General features: G+C 49.6%; 1 protein-coding gene across 2 annotated transcripts in view; it reads left to right on the top strand.

The window, feature by feature from the left end:
• KIRREL3 (kirre like nephrin family adhesion molecule 3) overlaps positions 1–22,207 on the top strand; it is a 547,821-nt gene that overhangs the window by 422,929 nt on the left and 102,685 nt on the right. For both annotated transcript variants that reach the window (XM_066259700.1, XM_066259699.1), the window contains exon 2: positions 3,893–3,970. In XM_066259700.1, the coding sequence (XP_066115797.1) occupies positions 3,893–3,970 (78 nt within the window). The remainder of the gene's footprint in view (positions 1–3,892; positions 3,971–22,207) is intronic.

Raw genomic sequence — 22,207 nt, 5'->3', positions numbered from 1 at the left:
TCTCAAGAGGAAAATCTCACGTTTCCTAGACTCCTGCTCGAATGAATTACAACTTTCATTCATTCCACAGTCCCTTTGCCTACCCCAATCCATCGTGCCACATTTAAGGCCACTTGATTTAATTCTGGCCTGGGGAGAGGAAAACTGATCACTACCCAGTCTTTTTTAGTTGGCCCTTTCATTAAATGAGCAGACACTGGGCTTGGGACCAGGGGCTCAGAGATTTAAAAAAAAAAAAAAAAAAAAAAAAAAGTATAATCCAGACCTTATATTGCTCACAGTCTAGAGGCAGTTTCTGGGGTGAAATCTTCTCTTCTCCCTAAGAAACATACTCTTTCCTAATAAATGTTTCTTTGCTCAACAGTATCTCCCAAACCTTTGTTCTCCTATGACCATGCCCTCTACACCTCCATCTGAAGGTGACCCTGGACTTCTTTGCTGTGAACTTTTATTTTAAGCCAGGACAACTTGTTTCGTGTTCATCATTTTCCATAGACACCTTTGGTGCATCTGCTGGTTCTGCTGCTGATAAATGCTCAGCCAAAGTCTGCAGCCCCCAAGTCTACATGGAGAAGACTCCATCTCGCTGTTCTAAAGTGGGCATCTGTGATCTGACTCCACCCTCCGCCCCAGAACAATGCGACAAGGAAAGTGGCAGTATGGTGGCTGGTTTAGCTCACAAAGTAAAAATTACTGTTCTTTCTGTCACATTTTATCCTCTCCCTTAATAACATGTGTAGTCTGGCTTGGTGGGGTCTCCCTAAGCCAGAGCACTTAGTTTCTGCTTCCTGGGTTCCCACTTGGGTCCGCAGGTTCCCCCGTCCCCCCCCCCGCCTCCTCATATTTGGGCCCTGCTGGCAGGCTTCCTCATTGGGACCCATGACCTCTAATTTGGCTCTGGCGAATCATTCTGAAGAAATCCCAAATTTATGTATATGAATAGCTAACTAATTCTCACTTCACTAATCCTCTAACCTGCTTGTTTTTGAAAGACACCAGTGACTTCTCCCCACTTCTCAGTAACTCCGAAGTCAGAGAAGCCTCTCACCTAATACATTTCTGCAGTGTGCTTATTAGTGCCTTGTCGTGCAGCTGCCCAGATAATTAAGACTCACCCACACGTGTCAAATTAAATGAGCCAAATACATTGAGAAATTGCCTCGTCCTCCATTTCTTTTATTAGTCAGGTTTCTTTTTTTAAACTTCTTTTCCTGGTCATTTGCAAGAATCAAACATCGTCAGTGAGGCTCTTACTCATAATAACTGTACTGCGTCTTCCAGCAGTCACTCAGGGGACAGCCTACGGTGCTGGCATCAGATGGGTTGAGTTGCGGTGGCAGAGTTAGCAGCGTAGATGATCTGGATTCAACTAGTTGTCATCACTCTAAATCTTCAGGAAAAGTATGCCCCTTCCATTTCCTTGGGAATTTAGGAGACTTTCCAGGAAGACCAACAGAAAATTGGCTTCACTTTACCCAGCGCCTCTGGCCCCCATGCCTCTGTCTCCCCTGCTCTCCTCCTGGGCTCAGTCGAGGGATCCAGCTCCCTTTCCCGTTAGGAGCCATGGCTGGTACACTTTAGATGGAGGTGAGAAGTCCCTGGGTAATATAATAAGAATAGTCAGCGATTGTGTCATTCTGCTGGGGAACAGTTCGCATACACCTGTAATGGACTGGCAATCTGCCTGTCATCAGCATGTTGAGGTCTCAATACAGTATCAGGCAAGAGGCTATTGTTCAGGGGAGCTCAGCGCCTCCTCACAGCTTGTACTTCCACTGGCCCCCTCCTGACATGCTGCATTCCTGCCTCTTGAAAGTGGTTGTTAGGAACAGTCCACAAATATAGTAAGTAAACATCAAAGGGTCTTTGATCCACAGGACCCTCGACAGAGCAGGAGCCCCTGAAGAAAGGGCCAAGGCCTTGGATGAGGAGAGAACTTAACATCACCAATTTGGGCGCCTGAGATGTAAGGGTGTTTGAAGTAAGGGCGGTTTGGCTGTGCCTTCAGATGAGTGAGTGTGGAAGGAGAGGGAAAAGTGAATGCCTCCGGATAAGGCATGCTCAGGCCTGCTTCTCGGCTCTTTACTGATAGTCAGCAAACCCCTTTAAAGAATCAGGAGATCAAAGCTAGTGATAACCCTGGGCATACACGCCATTGTGCCACCACCCACCATGCTTTGTTTTCTCTAGGGCAACAGCCCCCAAACTTGCCTTATCTGTCTCTGTGGGCCCTGTGTTCCTTTTCCTCCTGCTACTCATGGGGGGTTCTCTGGGCAGCAGGAGGTGATGGAGGCGTAGCAAGGAGGAGGCTCTAACAGCTAGAGACACCCAGTGGTTTTAGAGAAGTTGCTGCAACAACTGGGACAGTTGCTGCTGTCATTTAGTGAGACACCCCTTCTCTGAGAAACTGATGGAGGGAGCACCTGGGTGCCGGAAAGCCTGGCAAAGCCTAGGAGAAGGGGCAGTCACATTCTGTCTTCCAGAAATTATACCCCCTATCCACTCAGTTTATGGGAGCTGTCACATTTGCGTGACAAGCTAAGAGGTAGAGATAGGGATTCTAAAAGAATCACGGGAAGCCATGGAGTGTCTTTGGATTTCAATTTTCTTATCTGTATCACATGAAGAGCAGTGAACCACTGGCCTACCTCATGGCGTTGGTGTGGGGGTCAAAGTAAAATGTGGAATTAATTGCTTCTGAACCCAGGAAGTCCTTGAGACAAGTCAGGATTAGAGGATAAACAACACCAGGGGACACAGCCTGACTTCCTATGAGGCAGATGCACTCCAGTCCAGTGTTCACGCATAGTGGGCATGGCTGACACAATACTGTGAAAAACCCCATCTCTTGCATTTGCTATCTAGAATTGTTTTTTTCTAACTTGTTTTATAATTGGATCAAAGGCTTTGGGACCAGAGTGTGTCCTATGTCTCTTAGCCATCCCAACCCCAGTGCTCCTCACTGAGCCTACAGCTCAGAAGTGCTTGATGACGGGGCTGAACGGTACCCAAGTAGAAGAATGCACAGGACCCCCAGCCCCAGAAACCCACTCTCTCCCAACAGGCACACTTTTCCAACTCTACCTTGACCCCTGTGTCTTCCTCCAAATTCATCATCACTTTTTCAACCCTTGAGTCACACTCTGTGCCTGGTTGTGCTGTCCCTGACACCACTGGCTGGCCTCTCTCTGTCAGGCTTGACCACAATCCTAGTGTCATCTTGGTTTAGTCCCCAGGCTTAGGGCATATTGGGCCTCATTATTCTATGAGTAGTGGTTATACATGTGGATTCTGGATCCAAACTGCCCAGGTTCAAACTCCTGGCTCTGCCCTCTACTATCTCTTTCATCTAAGACTGCTTATTAAATACATGTGTAAATGAGGATGGCATAAAATGAGTGATGGTATGTACCTCATAGGGTTGTGAAAATCAAATAAGGAGTTTATGGCTTAAAATTATGCCTGGGGCCCTGGCCAGTTGGCTCAGTAGTAGAGTGTTGGCCAGGTATGTGGTTGTTCCAGGTTCAATTCCTGGTTAGGGCACACAGGAGAAGCAATCATCTGCTTCTCCACCAGGCTCCCTCCTCTCTCTCTCTCTCTCTCTTTTCTCTCTCTCTCTTCTCCTCCCACATCTATGGCTGGCCCCAGGCACTGAGGATGTCTCCATGGCCTTGCCTCAGGTGCTAAAATAGCTTTATTGCCAAGCAATGGAGCAATAGCCCCAGGTAGGCAGAGCATGACCCTATAGAGGGCTTGCCATGTGGATCCCAGTTAGGGTACATGCGGAGTCTGTCTCTCTGCTTCCCTGCCTCTCAGTTAATTTAAAAACGCTACACAGGGTTCACTGAAACCTGACCCATTCCCGGCTCACCCACCTATGTTTTTCTTCCAGAGCTGGGCCTCCAGAAGAGAGGATGCTGTCTGGTGCTGGGCTACATGGCCAAGGACAAGTTTCGCAGAATGAATGAAGGTCAGTGAGAACCCACCTACTCTCTCAGGGGTAATGTGGAAGGAGGAAGCTATGCCTTAAAACTGTAGTACCAAGAAAAAGAACCTGGGACATCTAGAAAGGACAGTGGGGAGATCAGTTTGATTTCTATGATGCTAGTCATATAATAGCACAGAGAGGAACAGCTGCTGCCTGAAGCATAGTGTGCTGATTGAAAAGCATCTTTCCTTCTGCTCCCTTTCAGCCTCCCATTGTGTCCCTTCTCTTCTTCTTGCTTCCCTACCTTTTGTTTCCCATCCACCCAGCACAATTAAATCTGCTTCTATTATCCTTTCTAATCCAGAGAGCTTTATCTTTCTCACATTTCTTAAATGCCTATTGAATACACAGCACCTTACAGGGCACTTGGGGCAATACTAAAGAATAGGCAACTTCTTTTCTCAAAGAACTTACTCTGACAAACCTGCCCTCTTTTCCAGCTCCATTCACCCTACGTTTGCCACTTGCTCATGGGCCTCTCTGATGTCCTCTTGCACTAAGTCTTTCTTCTGGGGCTTGACTGGGTCACAGAAAGCTTGGGAAGGGCATTGACATTGACATGGAGGCTGGCACGTGAAAGGAGTGCTGTCGCTTACGGTCCTGCTGTAACAAAGAGCCAGTCCCCTCGTCCCCAGCCATCTGTCTCCGTGTGGCTAATAACCCTCTCCATCAGATGCCACAGACTGTTTCACAGGATTCAAAAGTAGATAAACAATGGCTGGGGATGCCATTTATTTGTTAAAGTCAGACAAATGAAGCCCTGGTTTGCACCAGCCCAGGTCGCTATGAGCTGGGCACCTCCCCTCCCAAGGCCCTGGGCTTCATTCCAGGCACGGGGGAGGCAACTCACCTGTCCCATCTCTATTCAGAGTTAGACCATAGCACGGTTCCAGTGCACTCTTCCCATGCTCTTCACCTGGCTCTCCTCCAACTCACAGTCCCTGGCACCCACACCCCCTTATGCCCCCCAAACACAATGCTTTGCCAACTACACATTTGTCACCAGCACCCATCATGGTGACAGTTTGTCAAGAGGCAGGCCAGCACAACTAAACACAAGAAGTATTACCTCCCCCCATTTTGCAGCACCAAGTAGCCTCTTCCTATTTGGAGTAACCCCAGGGCTGGGCCCACCCAGAGGTAGAGGCTGCCATTTCTGCATCTTGTCATTCAGTCTCCCTTCCTGACTCTCTTTCTCAGCCTACCCTCCACTCCCAATGCCGCCTTCACCAGAGTGCAGGCAGTAACTTATTTGGGGAAACGGCAGGTACCTCTGTCCATGGTGCTGAATAACACATTTCCTTGTGGCGATGCTCTTTGTCTTTAGCGAAGCTGAAGCAACAGAAACTGGGGAAGACAAAACGTCAGGAGCTGGGCTGGATCTGAAGCCTCAAGCTCTGGGTATCTGGCTCAGCAGAAGGATGCAGATTCTAGATCCTGGGGCCTACAGAGAACCATATGTGGCTCGTGAACGTGATTCGACTCCCCACCTTTCACAAGTGGAATGATGGTGGGGAAGTCCCATTAGTCAGCTCGGGCTGCTGTAACAAAACACCACAGACTAGGTGGCTTAAACAACAGGAAACTAATGTTCTCACAATTCTACAGACAGAAAGTCCAAGACCAGGGTGCTAACATGGTCAGGTTCTTTCTTGTGAGAGCTCTTTTTCTGGTCTTCAGATGGCTACATTTTCATTGTGCCCTCACATGGCAGAAGAGGACAAGCCCTCTCATGGCTCTTCTTAGGATGATGACAATTCTATTGGTTCAAGGCTCTACCTATCTGACCTCATTTAATCTTAATAACTTCTGTAAAGGCCCTATCTCCAAATACAGTCACATTGGGGACTGGGGCTTTGACATATAAATTGGGAGAAAAAGAAAGAGGGACAGAATTCAATCCATAGCAAGGGGTCTGAATGGGTTTGCCATGGCAGAAAAGTAAAAACGAAATACTCTGAACCAAGAATTTGGAAAACAGTAAGAAAAAGAATCTCACCATTAGGTAGAAAGCACTTCTTAGATGTTGCTTAAGTAAAGAAGGAAGGAAGGAAGGAAGGAAGGAAGGAAGGAAGGAAGGAAGGAAGGAAGGAAGGAAGTCAGGGAGGACTAGACAAGGACTCAAACAAAATCAGGACCTGATTACCTCTGAGGACAGTTAGCCTTACTTTGTGCAACAGCTAAGCTAAAATAGCATTTTAAAAGTTTGTTTTCTTCTTAAAATGGGAAGATGCCAAAATGATGTCTATTCTCCCTGAGCCTCCTCTCTAAACACATGCAATCCACAGAAATATGTTATTACTTTCAACTGATTCCAATTGATTTGGTTAAGAATGATAGATCCCAGGTGCTCTACTCCAAGCTATACCCTCGCCCTAGTGAAGATTAACTTAGAATCACCCCAGGTCTTCAGCAAAGGCATCATCAATGGCCCATGACAGCACTCTCCTCACCCCTCCCAAATGCCCCAATGCACAACACAATACACATACTCACACACAACCACACACACAGTAGCTGCTGCTGCTTCTGGATTAAGGAGACAAGGGGTATTAAGCAAGCTGAACCACAATGTGTGGTTACAAATCTCAACTAACAATAGGAGACAGGATAGGAGGGGTGAGACTGTGGGGTAGAAGAGGAGATGCATGAGGTGGTGACCTTGGGCACTGGACGAGCAGAGAAAAAGGAGAAAACTGGGGGTGTGGGCAAGGATCCTCTGCTCCCACTTTGAGCAGTCTTGCTACCCCAAGTGCCACATCATACATTTTTCTCTTTCTGAAAGTCATGTTCCCAAACTCCAACATGTCTTCAGATAAGAAAAAGCATCAGCAAGCATGGGGAGCTGTTTTCTGGTTTATAATTATCTTGTACCAATACTCAAAATAATTATAACTTCCACAGATTAATAATTGAACTGAAATAGTAGCTATGACATAGCTAAAAAACAAAAACAAAAAAAAAATAGAAATCTCAGTTCAACCTGCAACATACACCTTAGTATATATAAAAAAAAAAAAAAAAAGTTTTCTCCCAGATGCTGGAATTAGCAAGATATTAAAACAATTAGCTGCTTCTTCCATTAAAAATAAGGTGGTGATCTTTATATTTCTAATTTAGAATAAATAAAAAAGACTTACTTGGGCTGGATTAAAGCCTATTTGTTCTGTTTAACAGTATTTAGTAGGGTGTCTGCCACCAGAGGAGAAGTGGTCTCCCTTTTCATATTTCCTTATTAAGCTGGTATCCTCTTATTTTCTTTTCCCTCTACTCCCTCTCCTTGCTACATCCCCAAAATAACAGCTTGAGAAAGCAAGAGAAAAATAATGAATGAACAGAAGCTTTATAAGTTTGGGGTTTATCATAAGCTAGAGTAATTGCAATTGGTGCAATTACACAAAGCAATAAAGAAAAAACACTGTTCAAAGATCATTTAAGGAGCCACATGATAGTCTATGAGAGTTGCTTTATTTGGGAGTGCTTAACAGCTTCTCAGATACAATTTGCAACATATGCAGGATGGAGGTAGTTAGTGATACGTGGTATGTGTGTGCATGTGTGTTGTGTGTTCTTTCCCAGTTGGACTCAACACATCTGTGGCATCAGATGAAAATATGAACAAAAATTAATGAAGGGCAGACAAGAAAGGAGGAAATAAGGAGAGTCTAGACATAGGAAGGAGATCATTTATTTATTCATCAAACAGTTACTGACTACCTACCAGAAAAAAATAAACCAATTTTTATACCAAGTTCCAGGCATTGTTCTAAGCATTGGAGCTTTTAAAGATAAGTAGGACATAGTCTCTGCCCATAATAAGCTCAGGATAGAAACACAGGTCCAACTCAGTGCTACTCTCCCTCTACAAAGAGACCCTAGTTGGTTGCCCCTCTGCCCCGGCCATTACACTCCACTGGGACAACCAACCTATTTGCTCTGTGGCACTTCCCCAGCTGGTGATTATTCTTTAGACTGTCTGCCCAGCTAAGAGTTAGCTGAAGATAGGCAAGGATCTGCTCCTTCTTTTCCTCCCGTGGCCCTGGGTCTCCCACTAGGGAGCAGTCGGTCAAGTTTAATGTAAGGAATTAATTAATGCTGTGACGGACACAGTCACCCACATATGTAAAGTGGGTCTGTGAAGGAGCTCCTCGGGCAGAGCAAACTGAGGCAGCCCGTTCCTGGAAATGAGTCCCCACGTCTCCAGGGGTTCCATAGGTCTCACCTCTCCTCCAAGTACAGTATTGCAGCCCCTGCAGGGAAGGCAGGACCGAGGAAGGTTAGCAGAGCAGAAGGGCTAAGAGGGAGGCCCCAGAAGTGCTGCCTCTCTTCCCACACCAGCTCTGCCTCTTTCACTCATGTACTGCTGGACACGTTCTCAGAGCATCTGTATGCGGGGGTGTCCTACCAGATCTGCTAGGGGAACTGTTCCCACTGTTCCCTCATCCCACACCCCCGACACACACACATCGCCACCACCTCCATTCCCTTCCTTTTCCTGGCTATTCCAATCACCCGTTTCTCCTGGAGACCCCGTGGCCACTCACCTTCTCAATGCGCATTGCCTGCCCAGTGCTGACCCTATTCACAGGCAGATGGAAAGCTCTCACATTCTATCTGACGTGGGTCTCTGTCTGCCTCTCAAAAATCTCAGTACTCGGCCCTGGCCGGTTGGCTCAGCGGTAGAGCGTCAGCCTGGCGTGCAGGGGACTCGGGTTTGATTCCCAGCCAGGGCACATAGGAGAAGCGCCCATTTGCTTCTCCACCCCCTCCCCCTCCTTCCTCTCTGTCTCTCTCTTCCCCTCCCGCAGCCAAGGCTCCATTGGAGCAAAGATGGCCCGGGCGCTGGGGATGGCTCCTTGGCCTCTGCCCCAGGCGCTAGAGTGGCTCTGGTCGTGGCAGAGCGACGCCCTGGAGGGGCAGAGCATCACCCCCTGGTGGGCATGCCGGGTGGATCCCAGTCGGGCACATGCGGGAGTCTGTCTGACTGTCTCTCCCCGTTTCCAGCTTCAGAAAAATACAAAAAAAAAAATCTCAGTACTCCTCATGTCAAACTATAAACAGTCCTAGTGATTCTAGTGCAGCCCACCAACTCAGGGAGGCTATGGGGAAAACAGCTGTGTTAGGCTTGCTTGCTGGTTTACCGGCTGCAAGCACTTTGCCTGATTAGTGTGTAAGCATGGGACAGTGCCACGTGTGTATAGCCTATGTAAGGCTACTACACATGCTTGCTCTCAGGGCGGATGGCGAACTGTGGGTTGCATGCCCACCACTGTGAGGGGCCATTTTTGCTGTTTGTTTGCCTGAAAAGCATTTTTCCCTGCCTGTTTGCTTGTCCATCCACTGTTGCGAGACTCTATTAAATGGTAATGGCCCAACACTTTCCAGCTCCGCAGTTCCTCTACCATCTGCCCGAATCCCATGTGATCCTTCCTGGCCTCAGCCACCGGCATCACAGAGACCCAGGAGCACTGAGTGACTGGCCTGGGATCAGTAGCAAGTTACTGGAAGGGCCAGGACCACAACCCAGGTCTCCTGACATCTGGTCAGGAGTTCAGAAAGAGGAGGCTGAGGCTGCGAACAGGGAGGAATCCCAACACTTCAGCTGGTTTGGTTTCCCAGGGCAGCTGAAAACACACAGAAAGTGGGAGGGCAGGGGAGAGAGCGGCACCCAGGAAAGTCTCCAGGTGACCAGGGAGAAGTCAGGAAAGTCCTGGAGCTCAGGACAAAGCTGGGCAAGACTATTTCTAAGGAACTAGAAATTCCTATCACACCCTAGGACTCTTGAGAAGGGAAATGAGGACTGGGATGTCTGAAGAGGGGGAGAGGGGGCTGCGAAGCCCTGGCTGGCATGCCTCCCTCTCCTCGGAGTCCCTGGCTGCGCACCTGGGGCGGCCGTAGAACCCCAGACTCTGGACGCACAGAATCCCCGCTCAGCGAAGGGGAAGCAGAGTGCGTCCCAGCGCTGCTGTTTTCCTCTCCCGAGAAGAAGCAAACACAGTGATTAGCACAGGCAGCTTCTGTTCACGGAGCCTTCTCAGTGGGAGAAGGCCGGCCCCACAGAGGGCGGACCCCATGCAGGCTCCCCCGCCCATAGCCCTGGGGCATCCCACGCCTCAGCCAGGTGGTGCAGATAGACTCTGAGAGGACAAATCAGGCAGCAGCCACAGCCCTGGTGTTCCTTTTGACGGTGTGGAGTCTATCCTACCTTTCTGTCCCCCAATTGCCTAATCCGTAAAAATAGTCTAAAACTCCCACTGTTCCTTGCCTATCCCCTGACAGAGATGGGAAGGGAGGTGTCCCTACTGGCTTGTGTGGAAGGAGTTCCTCAGAGTGTAGAGCCAGCTGTGTGACTTGGGCAAGTCCTGGAATACTCAGATTTAAAACCTTCTTGCGTACGAATCTGAATAGCATTGGCCATGAACATCTATAAGTCTTTATAATGTGATGATTCAAAATCTATCTTGGCTCTCAACACCCTGCTCACACTCCATTCTCACAACCAATGCCATAAATTTAAATATATACTTTGGTCACCAAAGGAACCAGTACTAGGAAGGTAACTGCCTGTCTGCTCAGCAGCCTCGGAAGGCAGTGTCATAATTCTGACCGCACGGATGACAGTGGGACCTAGTGACTTCGATAGCAGCCACTGGCAAAATCCTGGGGTCTCATCCTACACCAGCTGCATCTGGAGGGAGCCTCCTTTCTTCTCTCTGCCTCCCCCTGCCTCCACCCCAGCTAGCCTCAAACACTTTATCACTGAATGCTGAGAGACCCCCCTCATCCCTCCCCCGGGGTGAGAGTCTGCATAAATGAGGGTGTTTAATGGCCTGTGGTGCCATCAAGTTTTTAGAGCTGTATGCTGGAATGAGCAGGTTCAGGCTGAGATGAATTATCCAGGGCTTTTATCAAAGGAGAGTCAATAAAACCCTGAAGGAGCGGAGAGCGGGCCCGATCTCTGCAGAATGGCCATGCCACGTCACTGGCCCGCGCTCTGGAAACAGTAATCAGGCGGATACGTTTTCTCCCCTGCTCCAACTGCTTTCTTCCCTTCACCTTCCCTCCTCAAATGTGCTAGTTTCCATGGAAACTGTGTTGTTACTGGTATGGGAGGAGTTTAATGACATTCAGAAGCACCAAATCAAGTGCATTTATATAATGGTTTGAAATACACATAATAACCTATGGAATATGGGACACAGTGACAGTTTCAGTAACTGCATATGGCGCGTGGGGTAAATAGAGCGATGGAATACTCCCGCCTCCGAGTCAAAGGCACCAGGAATAACCACTAGTCTTCTTCTTAAAGAGGAGCACTTCTCACCCATTATTCATGAAAGGATCGCAAACACTATGCCAAGTTGCCCTCCTCTCAGTGAGGAAGGACGCTGGCTGGACCACTGGGCATCTGCACCAGCCAAGCTTTGTCAGAGGGGCAGGTACAGAGGAGAGGGGGTGACCCCCAGATGAGAAGAGGAGCACAGCCATTCTTCTGGGCCAGCCTGCTGTAGGACCATCGTTCGTGTGATTGTCCCTGTGGCTCCTTTTGGTCTGATTTGGAGATCTGTCAGGCATCTTGTGTGCACCTGGCGCTGTGGGGGATGCAGACGTGGATAACGCAGGCATGAAGCCCTTATCTCAGGTTCCCTCGGGAAACCGAAGCAAGGTCCTGCATGTGCTAGCCTGCGCGGGATGCAGGGGGCACCAGGTAGAAGGCAGGGAACTGACATGAAAAGGGAAGGCATCCAATATGGGGGTCGGGGTGCCATAAATCCTGCTATCAGGGTGGTGACTGGAGCCTAGTCCGGAAGAGGAAACTGAGAAGTGCTGTGATTCAGGCCCCTCAAGGACTAGGGCAGGTTCACACCGGCTCCTGCCACTGATCGGCCGAGTGCCGCTTGGGTGGGGGTGTTAGCTCCCTGGCACTTTGGGCCTGCGCTGTGTGAGGGCAGGCGGCCTCTGCAGCCTCAGAGAAACCCTCAGGAGCAGGTTGCAGACACCAGGACTGGGAGTTGGCCCATGGGCACCGAAGTGCTCAGGCTGTGGGCACCGTAGGTGGGACACAGACAGAATTGGCTGCACCCCCGAGAGGTTGGAGTCCAGTGAGGATCCAGGCATATAATGAAAGAGAGCAAGGCAGGGTGGTGGGAAGCTGAAAAGCTGAACAGGGACATACTCGTGGAGCATAAAGGTGGGGAAGCCATTCCTTCTGAGCAATACTGGGGACTTCAGGAAGTAGGAGAAGTGGTGGGGGGCTAGCCTGGAAATACACGGGGCTAGCGAGGCACCTGGACACACGTCACTTAATCCTCACCTCATCGCAAGGTGGGCGGTATTAGCTCCACTGTGAGGATGGGAAACTGAGACTCGGACAAATTTAGTCACCTACTTGAAGACACGTGGGTGAACCTGGCCCCCTCACTTCGCTCTGCCTCCCAGAGCTTTCCGTGTTAGGGGATGAGGGTAGGGTGACCTCTCCCATCACCATCAAGGACAGGCACAACTGAGTGCTTACTCCGTGTCCACATAGATTTCTCCCAGTGCCAAGGACTGCGCTCTCTCCCATCTCCCCACATGGCACTGCCCACAAACCCCACCCAGCCAGTCAGGCTGCCCCTCTGGTCCAGAGGTAGGCTGGACTGACTGCACTTAATATTGAGTGGAATATCTGGAATTCACAGCCCTGGGCTGCAGGAAGGAGAAGAGGCCGCCTGGGGAGGGGACACTTTAGCTCCGATGGGCCCCACACGCGTGCTTTCTTCCCTGTCTCAGCCTCTGTGCTCCCCTGCCCAGCCTGCTCCAGAACCCCGGCCTCAGAGACACGGTGGGAGAGGGCCCAGCCCACATCTTGCCCTGGAGTAGCACTGCTGCCGGTGCAAGTAGGCGTCCCTGGAGTGAGGCTCTGTGGTTAAATTAACTAAGGCGAGAGAGGCTGGGTTGACTCTAATGAGTAAGCCTCCCCTACAGAAGTTCTCAGACTTTACATGCCAAAGAGCATGGTGAGCCCCCCGAAAGGGAAGATGGTTCAGGGAGTTTCCCAAGCTTATTTGACCATAAAACATTTTTCCTAAAGCATATATACTGCTCTAAAAATCAGGGGATATTTCAAAATGAATATGAAGTGATAAAACATCCCCTAATTTTTTATGAGCAGTGTATTATGACTAGCATTCCTTGAAATCCATTTGGGAAATAATGGTTTAAGGCACAGATCTGCCACTTACTCATTATGTGAGCTTTGTCAAATAAGAATAAATCAAGCCTGCCTTGTGAAGACTAGTTAACTAACAGGGATAAAAACTCTATAAACTGTAAATGGTGCTATTATTTATCTACATAAAAGATAGTGATATTATCTATTTACATGAAACAAATAAACTCAGTTTCCTAGAGAACATTTCATTAAGAGTCAAATAATAATAATAGTTTTTTAAAAAATAATAAGTTCTGTTTCTGATTATGTGACCTTAATCTTGATCTCTCTTGAACTCTGTTTTCTCATCTTCAAAATGGGGATGCTCAGGATGTTAGCCCTCTTCCCTCCGTCCACATGTTGCAAAGATAAAATATGCTTAGTGGCTATACAGAATGCTTTGAGAAAGTATTAAACCCTGAAAAATGCGAGGCACTATGGTTAGTGTTCCAGGTTCATACCCTCAATTCAGTCCCATTTTGCTTAGCTCAAAACAGGAGGCGTGTTGAGGGAGGGCTGTGGCTAATAGGAGAAATAACAGAGACTAATGATTTCCATCCATATTTATGATGTTAGAAGCCTTACATGAGCATGTTGCTGAAGGGGGGAGACTCTTAGAAACGCTGAACGTAGTATTAGGATGAAGTGGACAGAAAGACCCCACGTGCCTCTGCCTCCAGGTGCAAGGGGGAAGGTCAGCACAGGCTCTGTGACGGAGCTCCAGGGAGCAGGGTGGCCGGTTGAGAGGGAAGAGTTTGGCCTCCCAACAGAGAAGGGGAGCTGTCCAGCATGACTGGTGGAGGGAACCCTGCCCTGGGAGGCAGGAGAGCTGATGCCCACTGCACCCACCAGCTGGGCAGCTTAGGGCCAGTCCCTATGACCATCCTGGGGTGACTGTAAATGGGAATGACAAGGTCAGCCCTGTACAGTTGTGAGGTCTCAATCCAAGTTGAGCTGTTTGGGAAAGAGCTTCCAAGAAGAGGGCACACCGATGGGAAGTATTAATTCATTTATTCAGTCAACAGATATTTATTGGGCATCTATCTACTACATGCCGATCACTGCCATAGCCACTTGTTTTTCATTTACTGTGTGCCAAACACCGTGTTCATCTTTTTATACACATCACATTATTTAATCATCATCACAGTCCTGAAAGCATCTGTTATTACTCCCATTTTCCACATAAGGAAATGAAATTGGGGAAGGATAAATCACTTGCTAAAAGCCATATAGCTAGTGAATGACAGTGTGGGTCTGTATGAAGCCCAAAGCCTTCATTGCACACTAAGCAATCCATCCTCGTCCGTGGTTCTTCTGCAGAGCCTGGGGGCTCCCTGGCCCGACCACTGCCAGCTCTTTCTGTTCTGTTCGTGCCTCGTGCCCCTACTACCAGCACCCCTTCTTCACCCAAAGGAGAAAGCCTCCCCTCTTTGGGCCTCCAACATACCTTTTTTTGTTTTCCATCCCCCAATCTCTTCTCCCAACCCTCATTGGTAGTATTTTCTCCATCACATGAACATCGTGGGGTTCTAGTTTCCATTCTCAATGATCAGGATCTTGTCTTCCCAAGACCCTGGGAAACCTTCATCTCTTATCTGAGCCATCTATCAGGTTGTGTGAAGACTGAACACCTCTCACCCTTAGATGGTGGAGAAAGAACAGAGGGGCAGTGCTGGAGTGAAAGCCAGCCAGGCCTCTCTGCCTCCTGACAGGTGCCTCTGAAGGGGTTTCCTGGCTGTCTCTATCCACCATGTTGCAACAAGGATGCAGTCCTCTGCAGATCTCTTCCCTATGGGCAGTCTCCTGTTATCTTGGCTCATTCCTTCTCCAGAGATGAAGAGATTGTTTTAAACCTGCCGCCCCACCAGCTCTGCTCCTGGCTTGCAATGCCATTAAGTTTCATTATAACAAATAAACACCACAATGACATTTATAAGTTACTACTGAGCACAGAAGCACAAATATGAAGCAGATAAACTGCATTTGATCCAAATAATTACTGCAGGCAATACTGGGCTTAGTCTGAGCTGGCAGCCGGGTACCAAGTAATTTATTAGATCGCGTAAGGCAATGTTGCACGTGGCGTTTTTCATTATTGTGTCTCTCCCCCTCTCCCTAGTCTAAATAGGTTAGAAGAGTTTAGACGGTGCATGGCCAAACAAAGACAGACTTTGCTCAAGCAGTTAAGGCTGAGGATGTTGGCCAAGTGTCCAGGAATGGCTGCTTCACAACCACTGCGCACTCATGAGAAAAGAGAGAGTTTGAGATTATCGTGATGCTGGCAGCCAAGGACAGTTCCCTGTTCCCCACCCACTGGCCCAGATACAGAGCAGCCCCTTGGAGGGAGTAAATGGAAGAGTTGGATGGAGCCCTCAGGACACCAAGACTGGGTTCCTGCTGCCAGGTTCCTGCTGGGTTTCTTTGTGTTCAGCCAAAGACCCTGTGTACCAAAAGGCCCTCTGTAGCCCCGGGCAGCCACTGGCCAGCCCCAGACGCCAGTCCCAGCCCTCTCTTATAATAAATAAAGGGAAGGAAACAGTGCACCAGCCAACTCTGCAAAACAAAGCAATGAGAGCTGGCTACCAGCTGCCACTTCCCTGCCAAAACCCAAACTCATAAAGTTTGATTCAAGGGGTTACAATACCTCCTGTTGAGTCCCTCCTGCCCCATTCTCCCAGCCTTAGTAAATTACCCAATAAGCAGCAAGGACCTGTAGTTATTGTGCAGTTAAATGGTATTTTCCCAGTAAATCCTGAGCAGAGTACTAACGGTGATATACAGTAACTAATTATGGACATGAATTCTCTCCCCAAGACGCCAAGTGTTACCAAATATTGTTGCCTTTAGGGGCAGGAGGCTTGAAAGCTGCTCTGCTCCCTCCCGCGAAGCCATGAGTAACTCTCCTAGTAGAGGAGCTGTGGGCACGTCCCGTGGCGCTCCACGCTGGGAACCAAGATGTGCTGGGGCGGCAGGAACAGCCCCATCTCCCAGGGAGACTCCCATTAGCTGCCCCTGGTTCTGTGCCCAGCAGAAGGGCCTGGCCGGCACCAACGGGTCCTCCCTCAGTCGCCTCACCACAGAGAAGAGGCTCACACCACAGCGACTGTTACAAAGGCCCACGCAAATCACTCACTCGGCCCAGGATGGAACTGAGAAAGCCTCACAAGGGCCTCTGGATGGGGATGCAACAGGCAGGATTCAAACACTGGCCACGCCTCTGCCTGAGTCTGGACAACTTTGCCCAACTATTGCTCGTGGAGGTGATCTCAGCCCCGGGAGTCTGGGACAACCACAATTCTCCAGCTGACTCTGGTCTGCAGGTGGGGCAGGGGTTGTGCCCGGCGGCACAAAGTACATACCCTGTCAGCTTCTTGTCTGCATTGGAACACAGCTTGGGACAACTAGAGGACACAGTCGTCAGTCCCTGTTTTCTGAACCACAGAGCTCACAGACCCTCTGTGCTCACATAGCATCATCTAGTACGGTGCGGCCCAGACCAGGAACCAGACGCACAGTCACCAGCCTCCAGAACACACTGTGACCCCAGACAGATACATAACCCCTCTGAACTTCCATTCTAATCCATAAATGGGACTGATTCTCTATGTCTCAGAACTGTGGTGTGAAGACAGCCAGCCAGGAGTTGGGGCTGCTGCTGCCAGCTCTATCCTTCCTGCCACCAGCTCATCTCCTGTGCCGCCTGGGCTCAGGGGCCCAGCCTGAGCCGCCTGGAAAGCAAGACAAGCCCTCCGCCCACCCTGGCACCCTGCAGTGGGCACGTGCTCAAGGCTCCTTCATTACTAAACCTCTTCTTTACCAGCACTTCCACTTGCAACCATCAAAACCAAGGCTGGGGTAGCAGTTACACGTTAGTTTTATTTTGTTTCTTTGCTGCTGCATTCTCAGAGTTGATGCAAATAATCTGAGCCCCTGACAAGGCCACTGCTAGGTGGTGACAGAAGAGACCAAATGATGGAGAAGAGGGCTGGGACAGAAGGCACACACTTACAGAAGGACCTTGGGCCAGTCATTGCTTTGAGCCTTGGCGTTCAGGTCTCCGTCGGGCCAGATGAGAGAACCTTCCCCACTGGGTGTCGTGAGGGGGAAGTAAGTAAAGTAACATACGTAAACTGCTTTGTGAAGTGTAAAGCATATGCAAGAGTTAGTTAATATCCCAAAGCAACCAGAAGACAGGGCCCAGAATCCCAGGGCAGTGAGAAGAATCACTTTTTTTAATTAGAATACATATATAGTCAGCTCTCAATTATCTGTTGGCAAATTGTCCCCATTCCTGGAAAATGCTACCACCAAGATTGCTTAATGAAGTCCTCTGTTAACATTTTACAGCTTCTTATTTTGTTCTTATTTGCATGAGGCCCAAAGGGAATGAGACTCCTTTAAAGGTAAAATCAGCTCATCTCCCGCCCCCCATCCCCAAGGAAGGTGTGAGCCAGAAGACAGCAAGCCAGGGGGAGGGGGTGGCCCACCTCCAGCCGTGGCCGATCCCAGAGGTGATGCTCTCCACTGGCTGAGCAGGAAGCAAAAGGGAGCCCCATCATTAGCACTTTTTTTAAAGTATTAATCATTTCCAGAACATCAAACACATCCATGTTCAGGCATGAATACCAAAATGCATTCCAAAGTTGAAAATAATTGTTACTTAGACTTGTTCACAATTTTGGAATGTTCATCATCTTGGATTATCCACACCCTTGCTCCTCTCCATTAACAGCAATAATTGAGTTGATGGTATTTGGGCTCCAAGAGGGACAAATGCAGGACATGATACTGAGATGATCTTTCAGTTGGGAACAATTCCAGCAGCCATAAGAAGATTCCTCTAGAAACAGCAGGTCTCTGTGGTCCCAGGTATAGGGTTAGTGAGTGACACAGAAGAACTTTATACTTTGAGACCAGCCTGCCTCGGCCCCACAGTGTGCCCCGGGTCCCGCGCCTGCCTTTGTACCTGTCAGTGGGACTTGCTGTCATTCGTGGAACACCTAGAGACCATCTGAACTGCACAGAACCCTCTGAATCCTTGAGCATGTCACAGAGGGACCATAGAGTCCACTGCAATGGGGCAAAGGGCTGGACTCAGTGCCTCCAGCTCTGCTAGCTATGGCCCCACCCACTTCATACACTGGGGCTCCACATGAGATCCCACTGACAGAAGGTTGCATGCACTAAAAAAATATGAAAACTACTAACCTCACCCAACGCCTCCACTGTGTAGTTAAGAAAACCAAGGCACATCCAGAGAGATATAGCAGTTTGACCAGGGCTGCTGACCCATTCCCCCGAGCCTCCCTGCTTGCACACAACAGTGCTCCTCAGAGCTGGACCAGACACGCCTGCAGCTGGAAGGCTGTTAAATGCAGACTCCTTGGCCCAGCTCAGATGCCATCTTGGCACTTCTGGCTCAGAGCCCAGGAAACTGTATTTTTACAAGTTCCCCAGGTGAGTCTTATGCATATGGGAGTTTTAGAATAATTTCCAACTGGTAAGGTCTCTACTAGCATAAAATGATTATTTTAAAATGTTGATTTTTAAAAAAGGATGTTTAGAACATGGATCTTCCCCAAGCAGACCAGTGTCCATGGGAGATTTGTTTGTACTTCTCTGTGCCTTGGTTCTATTCTTTCAACCTTAGGGTCCCCCAAAATGTGATTTTTTTATAAATCAGAACATGACCATTAAGGCTGGAAGGAAGAAACTTAACAGGTTGCCTTTGCTCTAAACCCTGCCCTTTACAGATGGGGAATCTGAGCTGTAGAGAAGGAAAGAGCAAGGACCACAGGCAGAGTCAGCACCAGATTGTAACCTTCTGGGCCTGGGTGTTCACAGTGAGGACACAACTTCCTGCGCCCATATAGTATCTCTTATAAAAAACAAACAACAACAACAAAAAAAAAAACAAGAGATACTAGACATCATGGGGTGAGAGGTCTGTGGCCCTGCCTCCAGCCTGTCCCAGCGGTCCCCAAGCTGATGCACTCTGGGGCTCTGGCTGCCCATAGCAGATGCCCACAGCCACCTCTCGGGCTGATGACGTCGTTCTGGTCTGTCGTTCTATCACTCACTGCTCTGCTGCACCACTGTCTCTCATGATGCTCCCACCTCCCTCAACAGCAGCTCAGTGAGCACTTATGCACAAGATTCTGAGACTCTCAGAAAGAAAGGAGTGTAGTCAGGGCCCATGGCCCACCAGCAGCAGGCCTGAGACACTATGTGGGGTCCTGGCCTTCATGGGCTGCCTACACGCCTCCCCTCGCCACCCTCCCTGCCATCAGCACAACAGCCCCACTGACCTGGCCTTCCCGCCTGGGTCGGACCCCAGGACAAGCACACAGGCCAGGAGGGATGGGTTCCCTCAGGGGCACCAATGCACAGTGTTCCCAGCCACACTGTCCGTGTCTCCCTGGCATCCAGACTTGGCTGAATGATGGAGGGTTACCTCTCTCTGTCACTAATGAGCACAGTATAGGTGCTGGCTGGGGCCACAGGCTGATCATCAGTAGGCAAAGGATTTATAGTGACTTTGGAGTCACCCTGGCTCAGCCAGCCCCATTGCTCTTCATTAACAACCCACACTGTCCACGACAGCCTTAGTGGATTGTGTGTCCTGGGGAGAGACATGTGAGGCCGTGAGGATCGTGGGCAGCCCTGGCTCAGCAAGGAACCAAGGTGGGAAAACTGCTGCCCGACAGCCAGCCCCTTACCCAGGGAAAGCTGTCAGGCTCTCCTGTGCAAGCCCAAACAAAACTCCACGCAATTTCTGGAGCATTCGTGGTACTGGCAGGCTTCTCCTCACCTGCATGTCAGAACTAATGCCAATGGCTACAAATGGCAATGTTGCAGTTAACATGTTTCCAAGCCTCTCTCCCACAGATGTCTCAGAGAAACAGACAATGGAGAGAAAGCCCATCTTCCACCTTTGCCTGTTCTTCTAGCTTCTCTGTTTGTAATTCTGGTCCCAACCCAAAGGAGGAGACTGGGTTAGATGACTTCTTGCCATCCCAACAGGGCTCTAAGCTTGCGCCAAGCTCGGCAAGAGTTAAATGCTCCACCCGAGACAGCTGATTCCAATATTCTGAAGCCTGGAGTCACCATGTCCCTCTTAGATAGTCACATCAATGTCTGTAACTTTCAGTATTTGGAAATGAATTCTCAGGTCAACACCAAATGAAAGAACACATTGTCAAACACCCTCCTGTCTAAGCCATCGCGAGTACTCAGTATGAGAAGACGGCACCCCTTCTTCCACCAAACACACAGGTCCAACTACATTCATGGCATCTTCTTCAGAGTGATTCGGGGCTCCTCCCCATCAACATATTTACAACTGACTCACTGCCCCCCAAACCTACTCTTCCTGAGACAGAAACGGCTGCTCTAGTCACTCACTCTAACTGTCCTGTGGACCAGGGAGAGGGCAGCCTTTATGCCACCACCATCCTCATCTCCTGTTAAGTGCTACCAATTCTACCTCTAAATGGCTCCTGAAGTCACGTTCTTCCCACTGAAACAGCATTAACCTGAGCCCTATGGCAGCAAAAATCTTCCCAATCTGTCTTCCTCCTTCAGAGAATCACCATCCATCCACACTGAGGCCACTGCGCTCCTTCTAAAACTCAGACCTGAGCGTGTGGGTCAGAAACCTTTTATGATTTCTCATTAAGAGCAAATGTCTGAGCACACATTCAAGGGCCAACACGGTCAGAGCCAGCATGGTTCCCTAGATCTGCACCCCCCGCACCCGTGCACACACGCCATGTGCCACGCCCACCAGCTCCCCAGCGACAGCGAGACTCACCGTGTGGAGGGCACATGAGGCTCTGCACTTCACACAGAATGTCCTATTCTGTTCTCATGAACAACCCAGCAGGCACTGATGACCATCCCCATGGGGACTGAGGTTCAGAGGGACTAAGGAATTTCCCAAGGCCCAGCTGTAATGGCCAAGCCAGGGATCACATCTAGACCATATGGTACCAGTGTCCCAATCCCAGGGACATTCCTCTGTGTCCCCCCATCTTGCTTTCCCTTTGTGGCCAGTGCAGCTGCTCACCCCCTGGCACCCCCATCTGTGAGTCCTTCTGCCATTTCCTCAGGGGGAACACCTTCCTCCTCAGGACTTTCTTTATACCTCACTCCGGGCTGATGTTGTAGCATCTTCCAGCCCATTTCTTGTGTGCAGATTTGCCTTTCCCAGACTCTAAGCTCTTTGTCACAGCAGCTGTGTCAGTCCCTCCTCTGCATCCCACACCCGGCCAGGGGACCTGGAGACTGTCAGGCGGGACCTGCCCTGCCGTGGCCACCGTGGCGTTCCACCGGCTGGCACTGACACAGCTACCATTGCACCCTTCGTAGCATCCATCCCACTAGTGGGTCAGTGGGCTAGGACATAACGCCATCATCCCCAACCCTGCTCCCCCACGGAGGTCACATCAGGGCATTCTAGAAATTCCCTAAAGCTCCTTCTCCTGCTTTAGGAGCTGGCCCTGTGCTGAGCAGCAGGCCAATAGCAGAGGCCAAGACTTCCATGCTCCCTGGTCCTTCCCACCACCTGGCATTGTTCTGGCATCAGCGGAGCTGCTGGGCTGCTCCTGCCTCCCACCTGTCTGCTTCTCGGGACCAGGGCCGCTTCCCTTCCTCTCATGAGAGACAGTTAGCTCGTGCGGGGAGAAAGCTGGTGGTACATATCCCCGTACAGTATTCCTAAGCTACCTCAATTTGGTCACTAATAACAAAGCAGACAGTGACATGTGAGCCTTTTCCACATGGCTGACTGGGCAGCTCCAGGGGACTAAAGCCAGCTTGGGACCTTGGCCACGGCAGACCTATAGGAGGGCTCAGATCATCACCTCTTTCACCTGCGGAACTCACAGAAGAAGCGGGTTCTAAGCAGTCCCACTTCCAATCCATTTGCAAAGCCTCCTCTTGCATTGGGACACCCCCCCCCCCACCATGACAGGTGCAGCTGTGGCCCCAGGTGTAAGAGTCCCAGGCTCGGGAAAGATGTG

Source organism: Saccopteryx bilineata, chromosome 2 (assembly GCF_036850765.1).
Source record: "Saccopteryx bilineata isolate mSacBil1 chromosome 2, mSacBil1_pri_phased_curated, whole genome shotgun sequence".
Taxonomy (NCBI): domain Eukaryota; kingdom Metazoa; phylum Chordata; class Mammalia; order Chiroptera; family Emballonuridae; genus Saccopteryx; species Saccopteryx bilineata.
The sequence above is the reverse complement of the archived record's forward strand: the minus strand, read 5'-3'. Positions and strand labels throughout refer to the sequence as shown.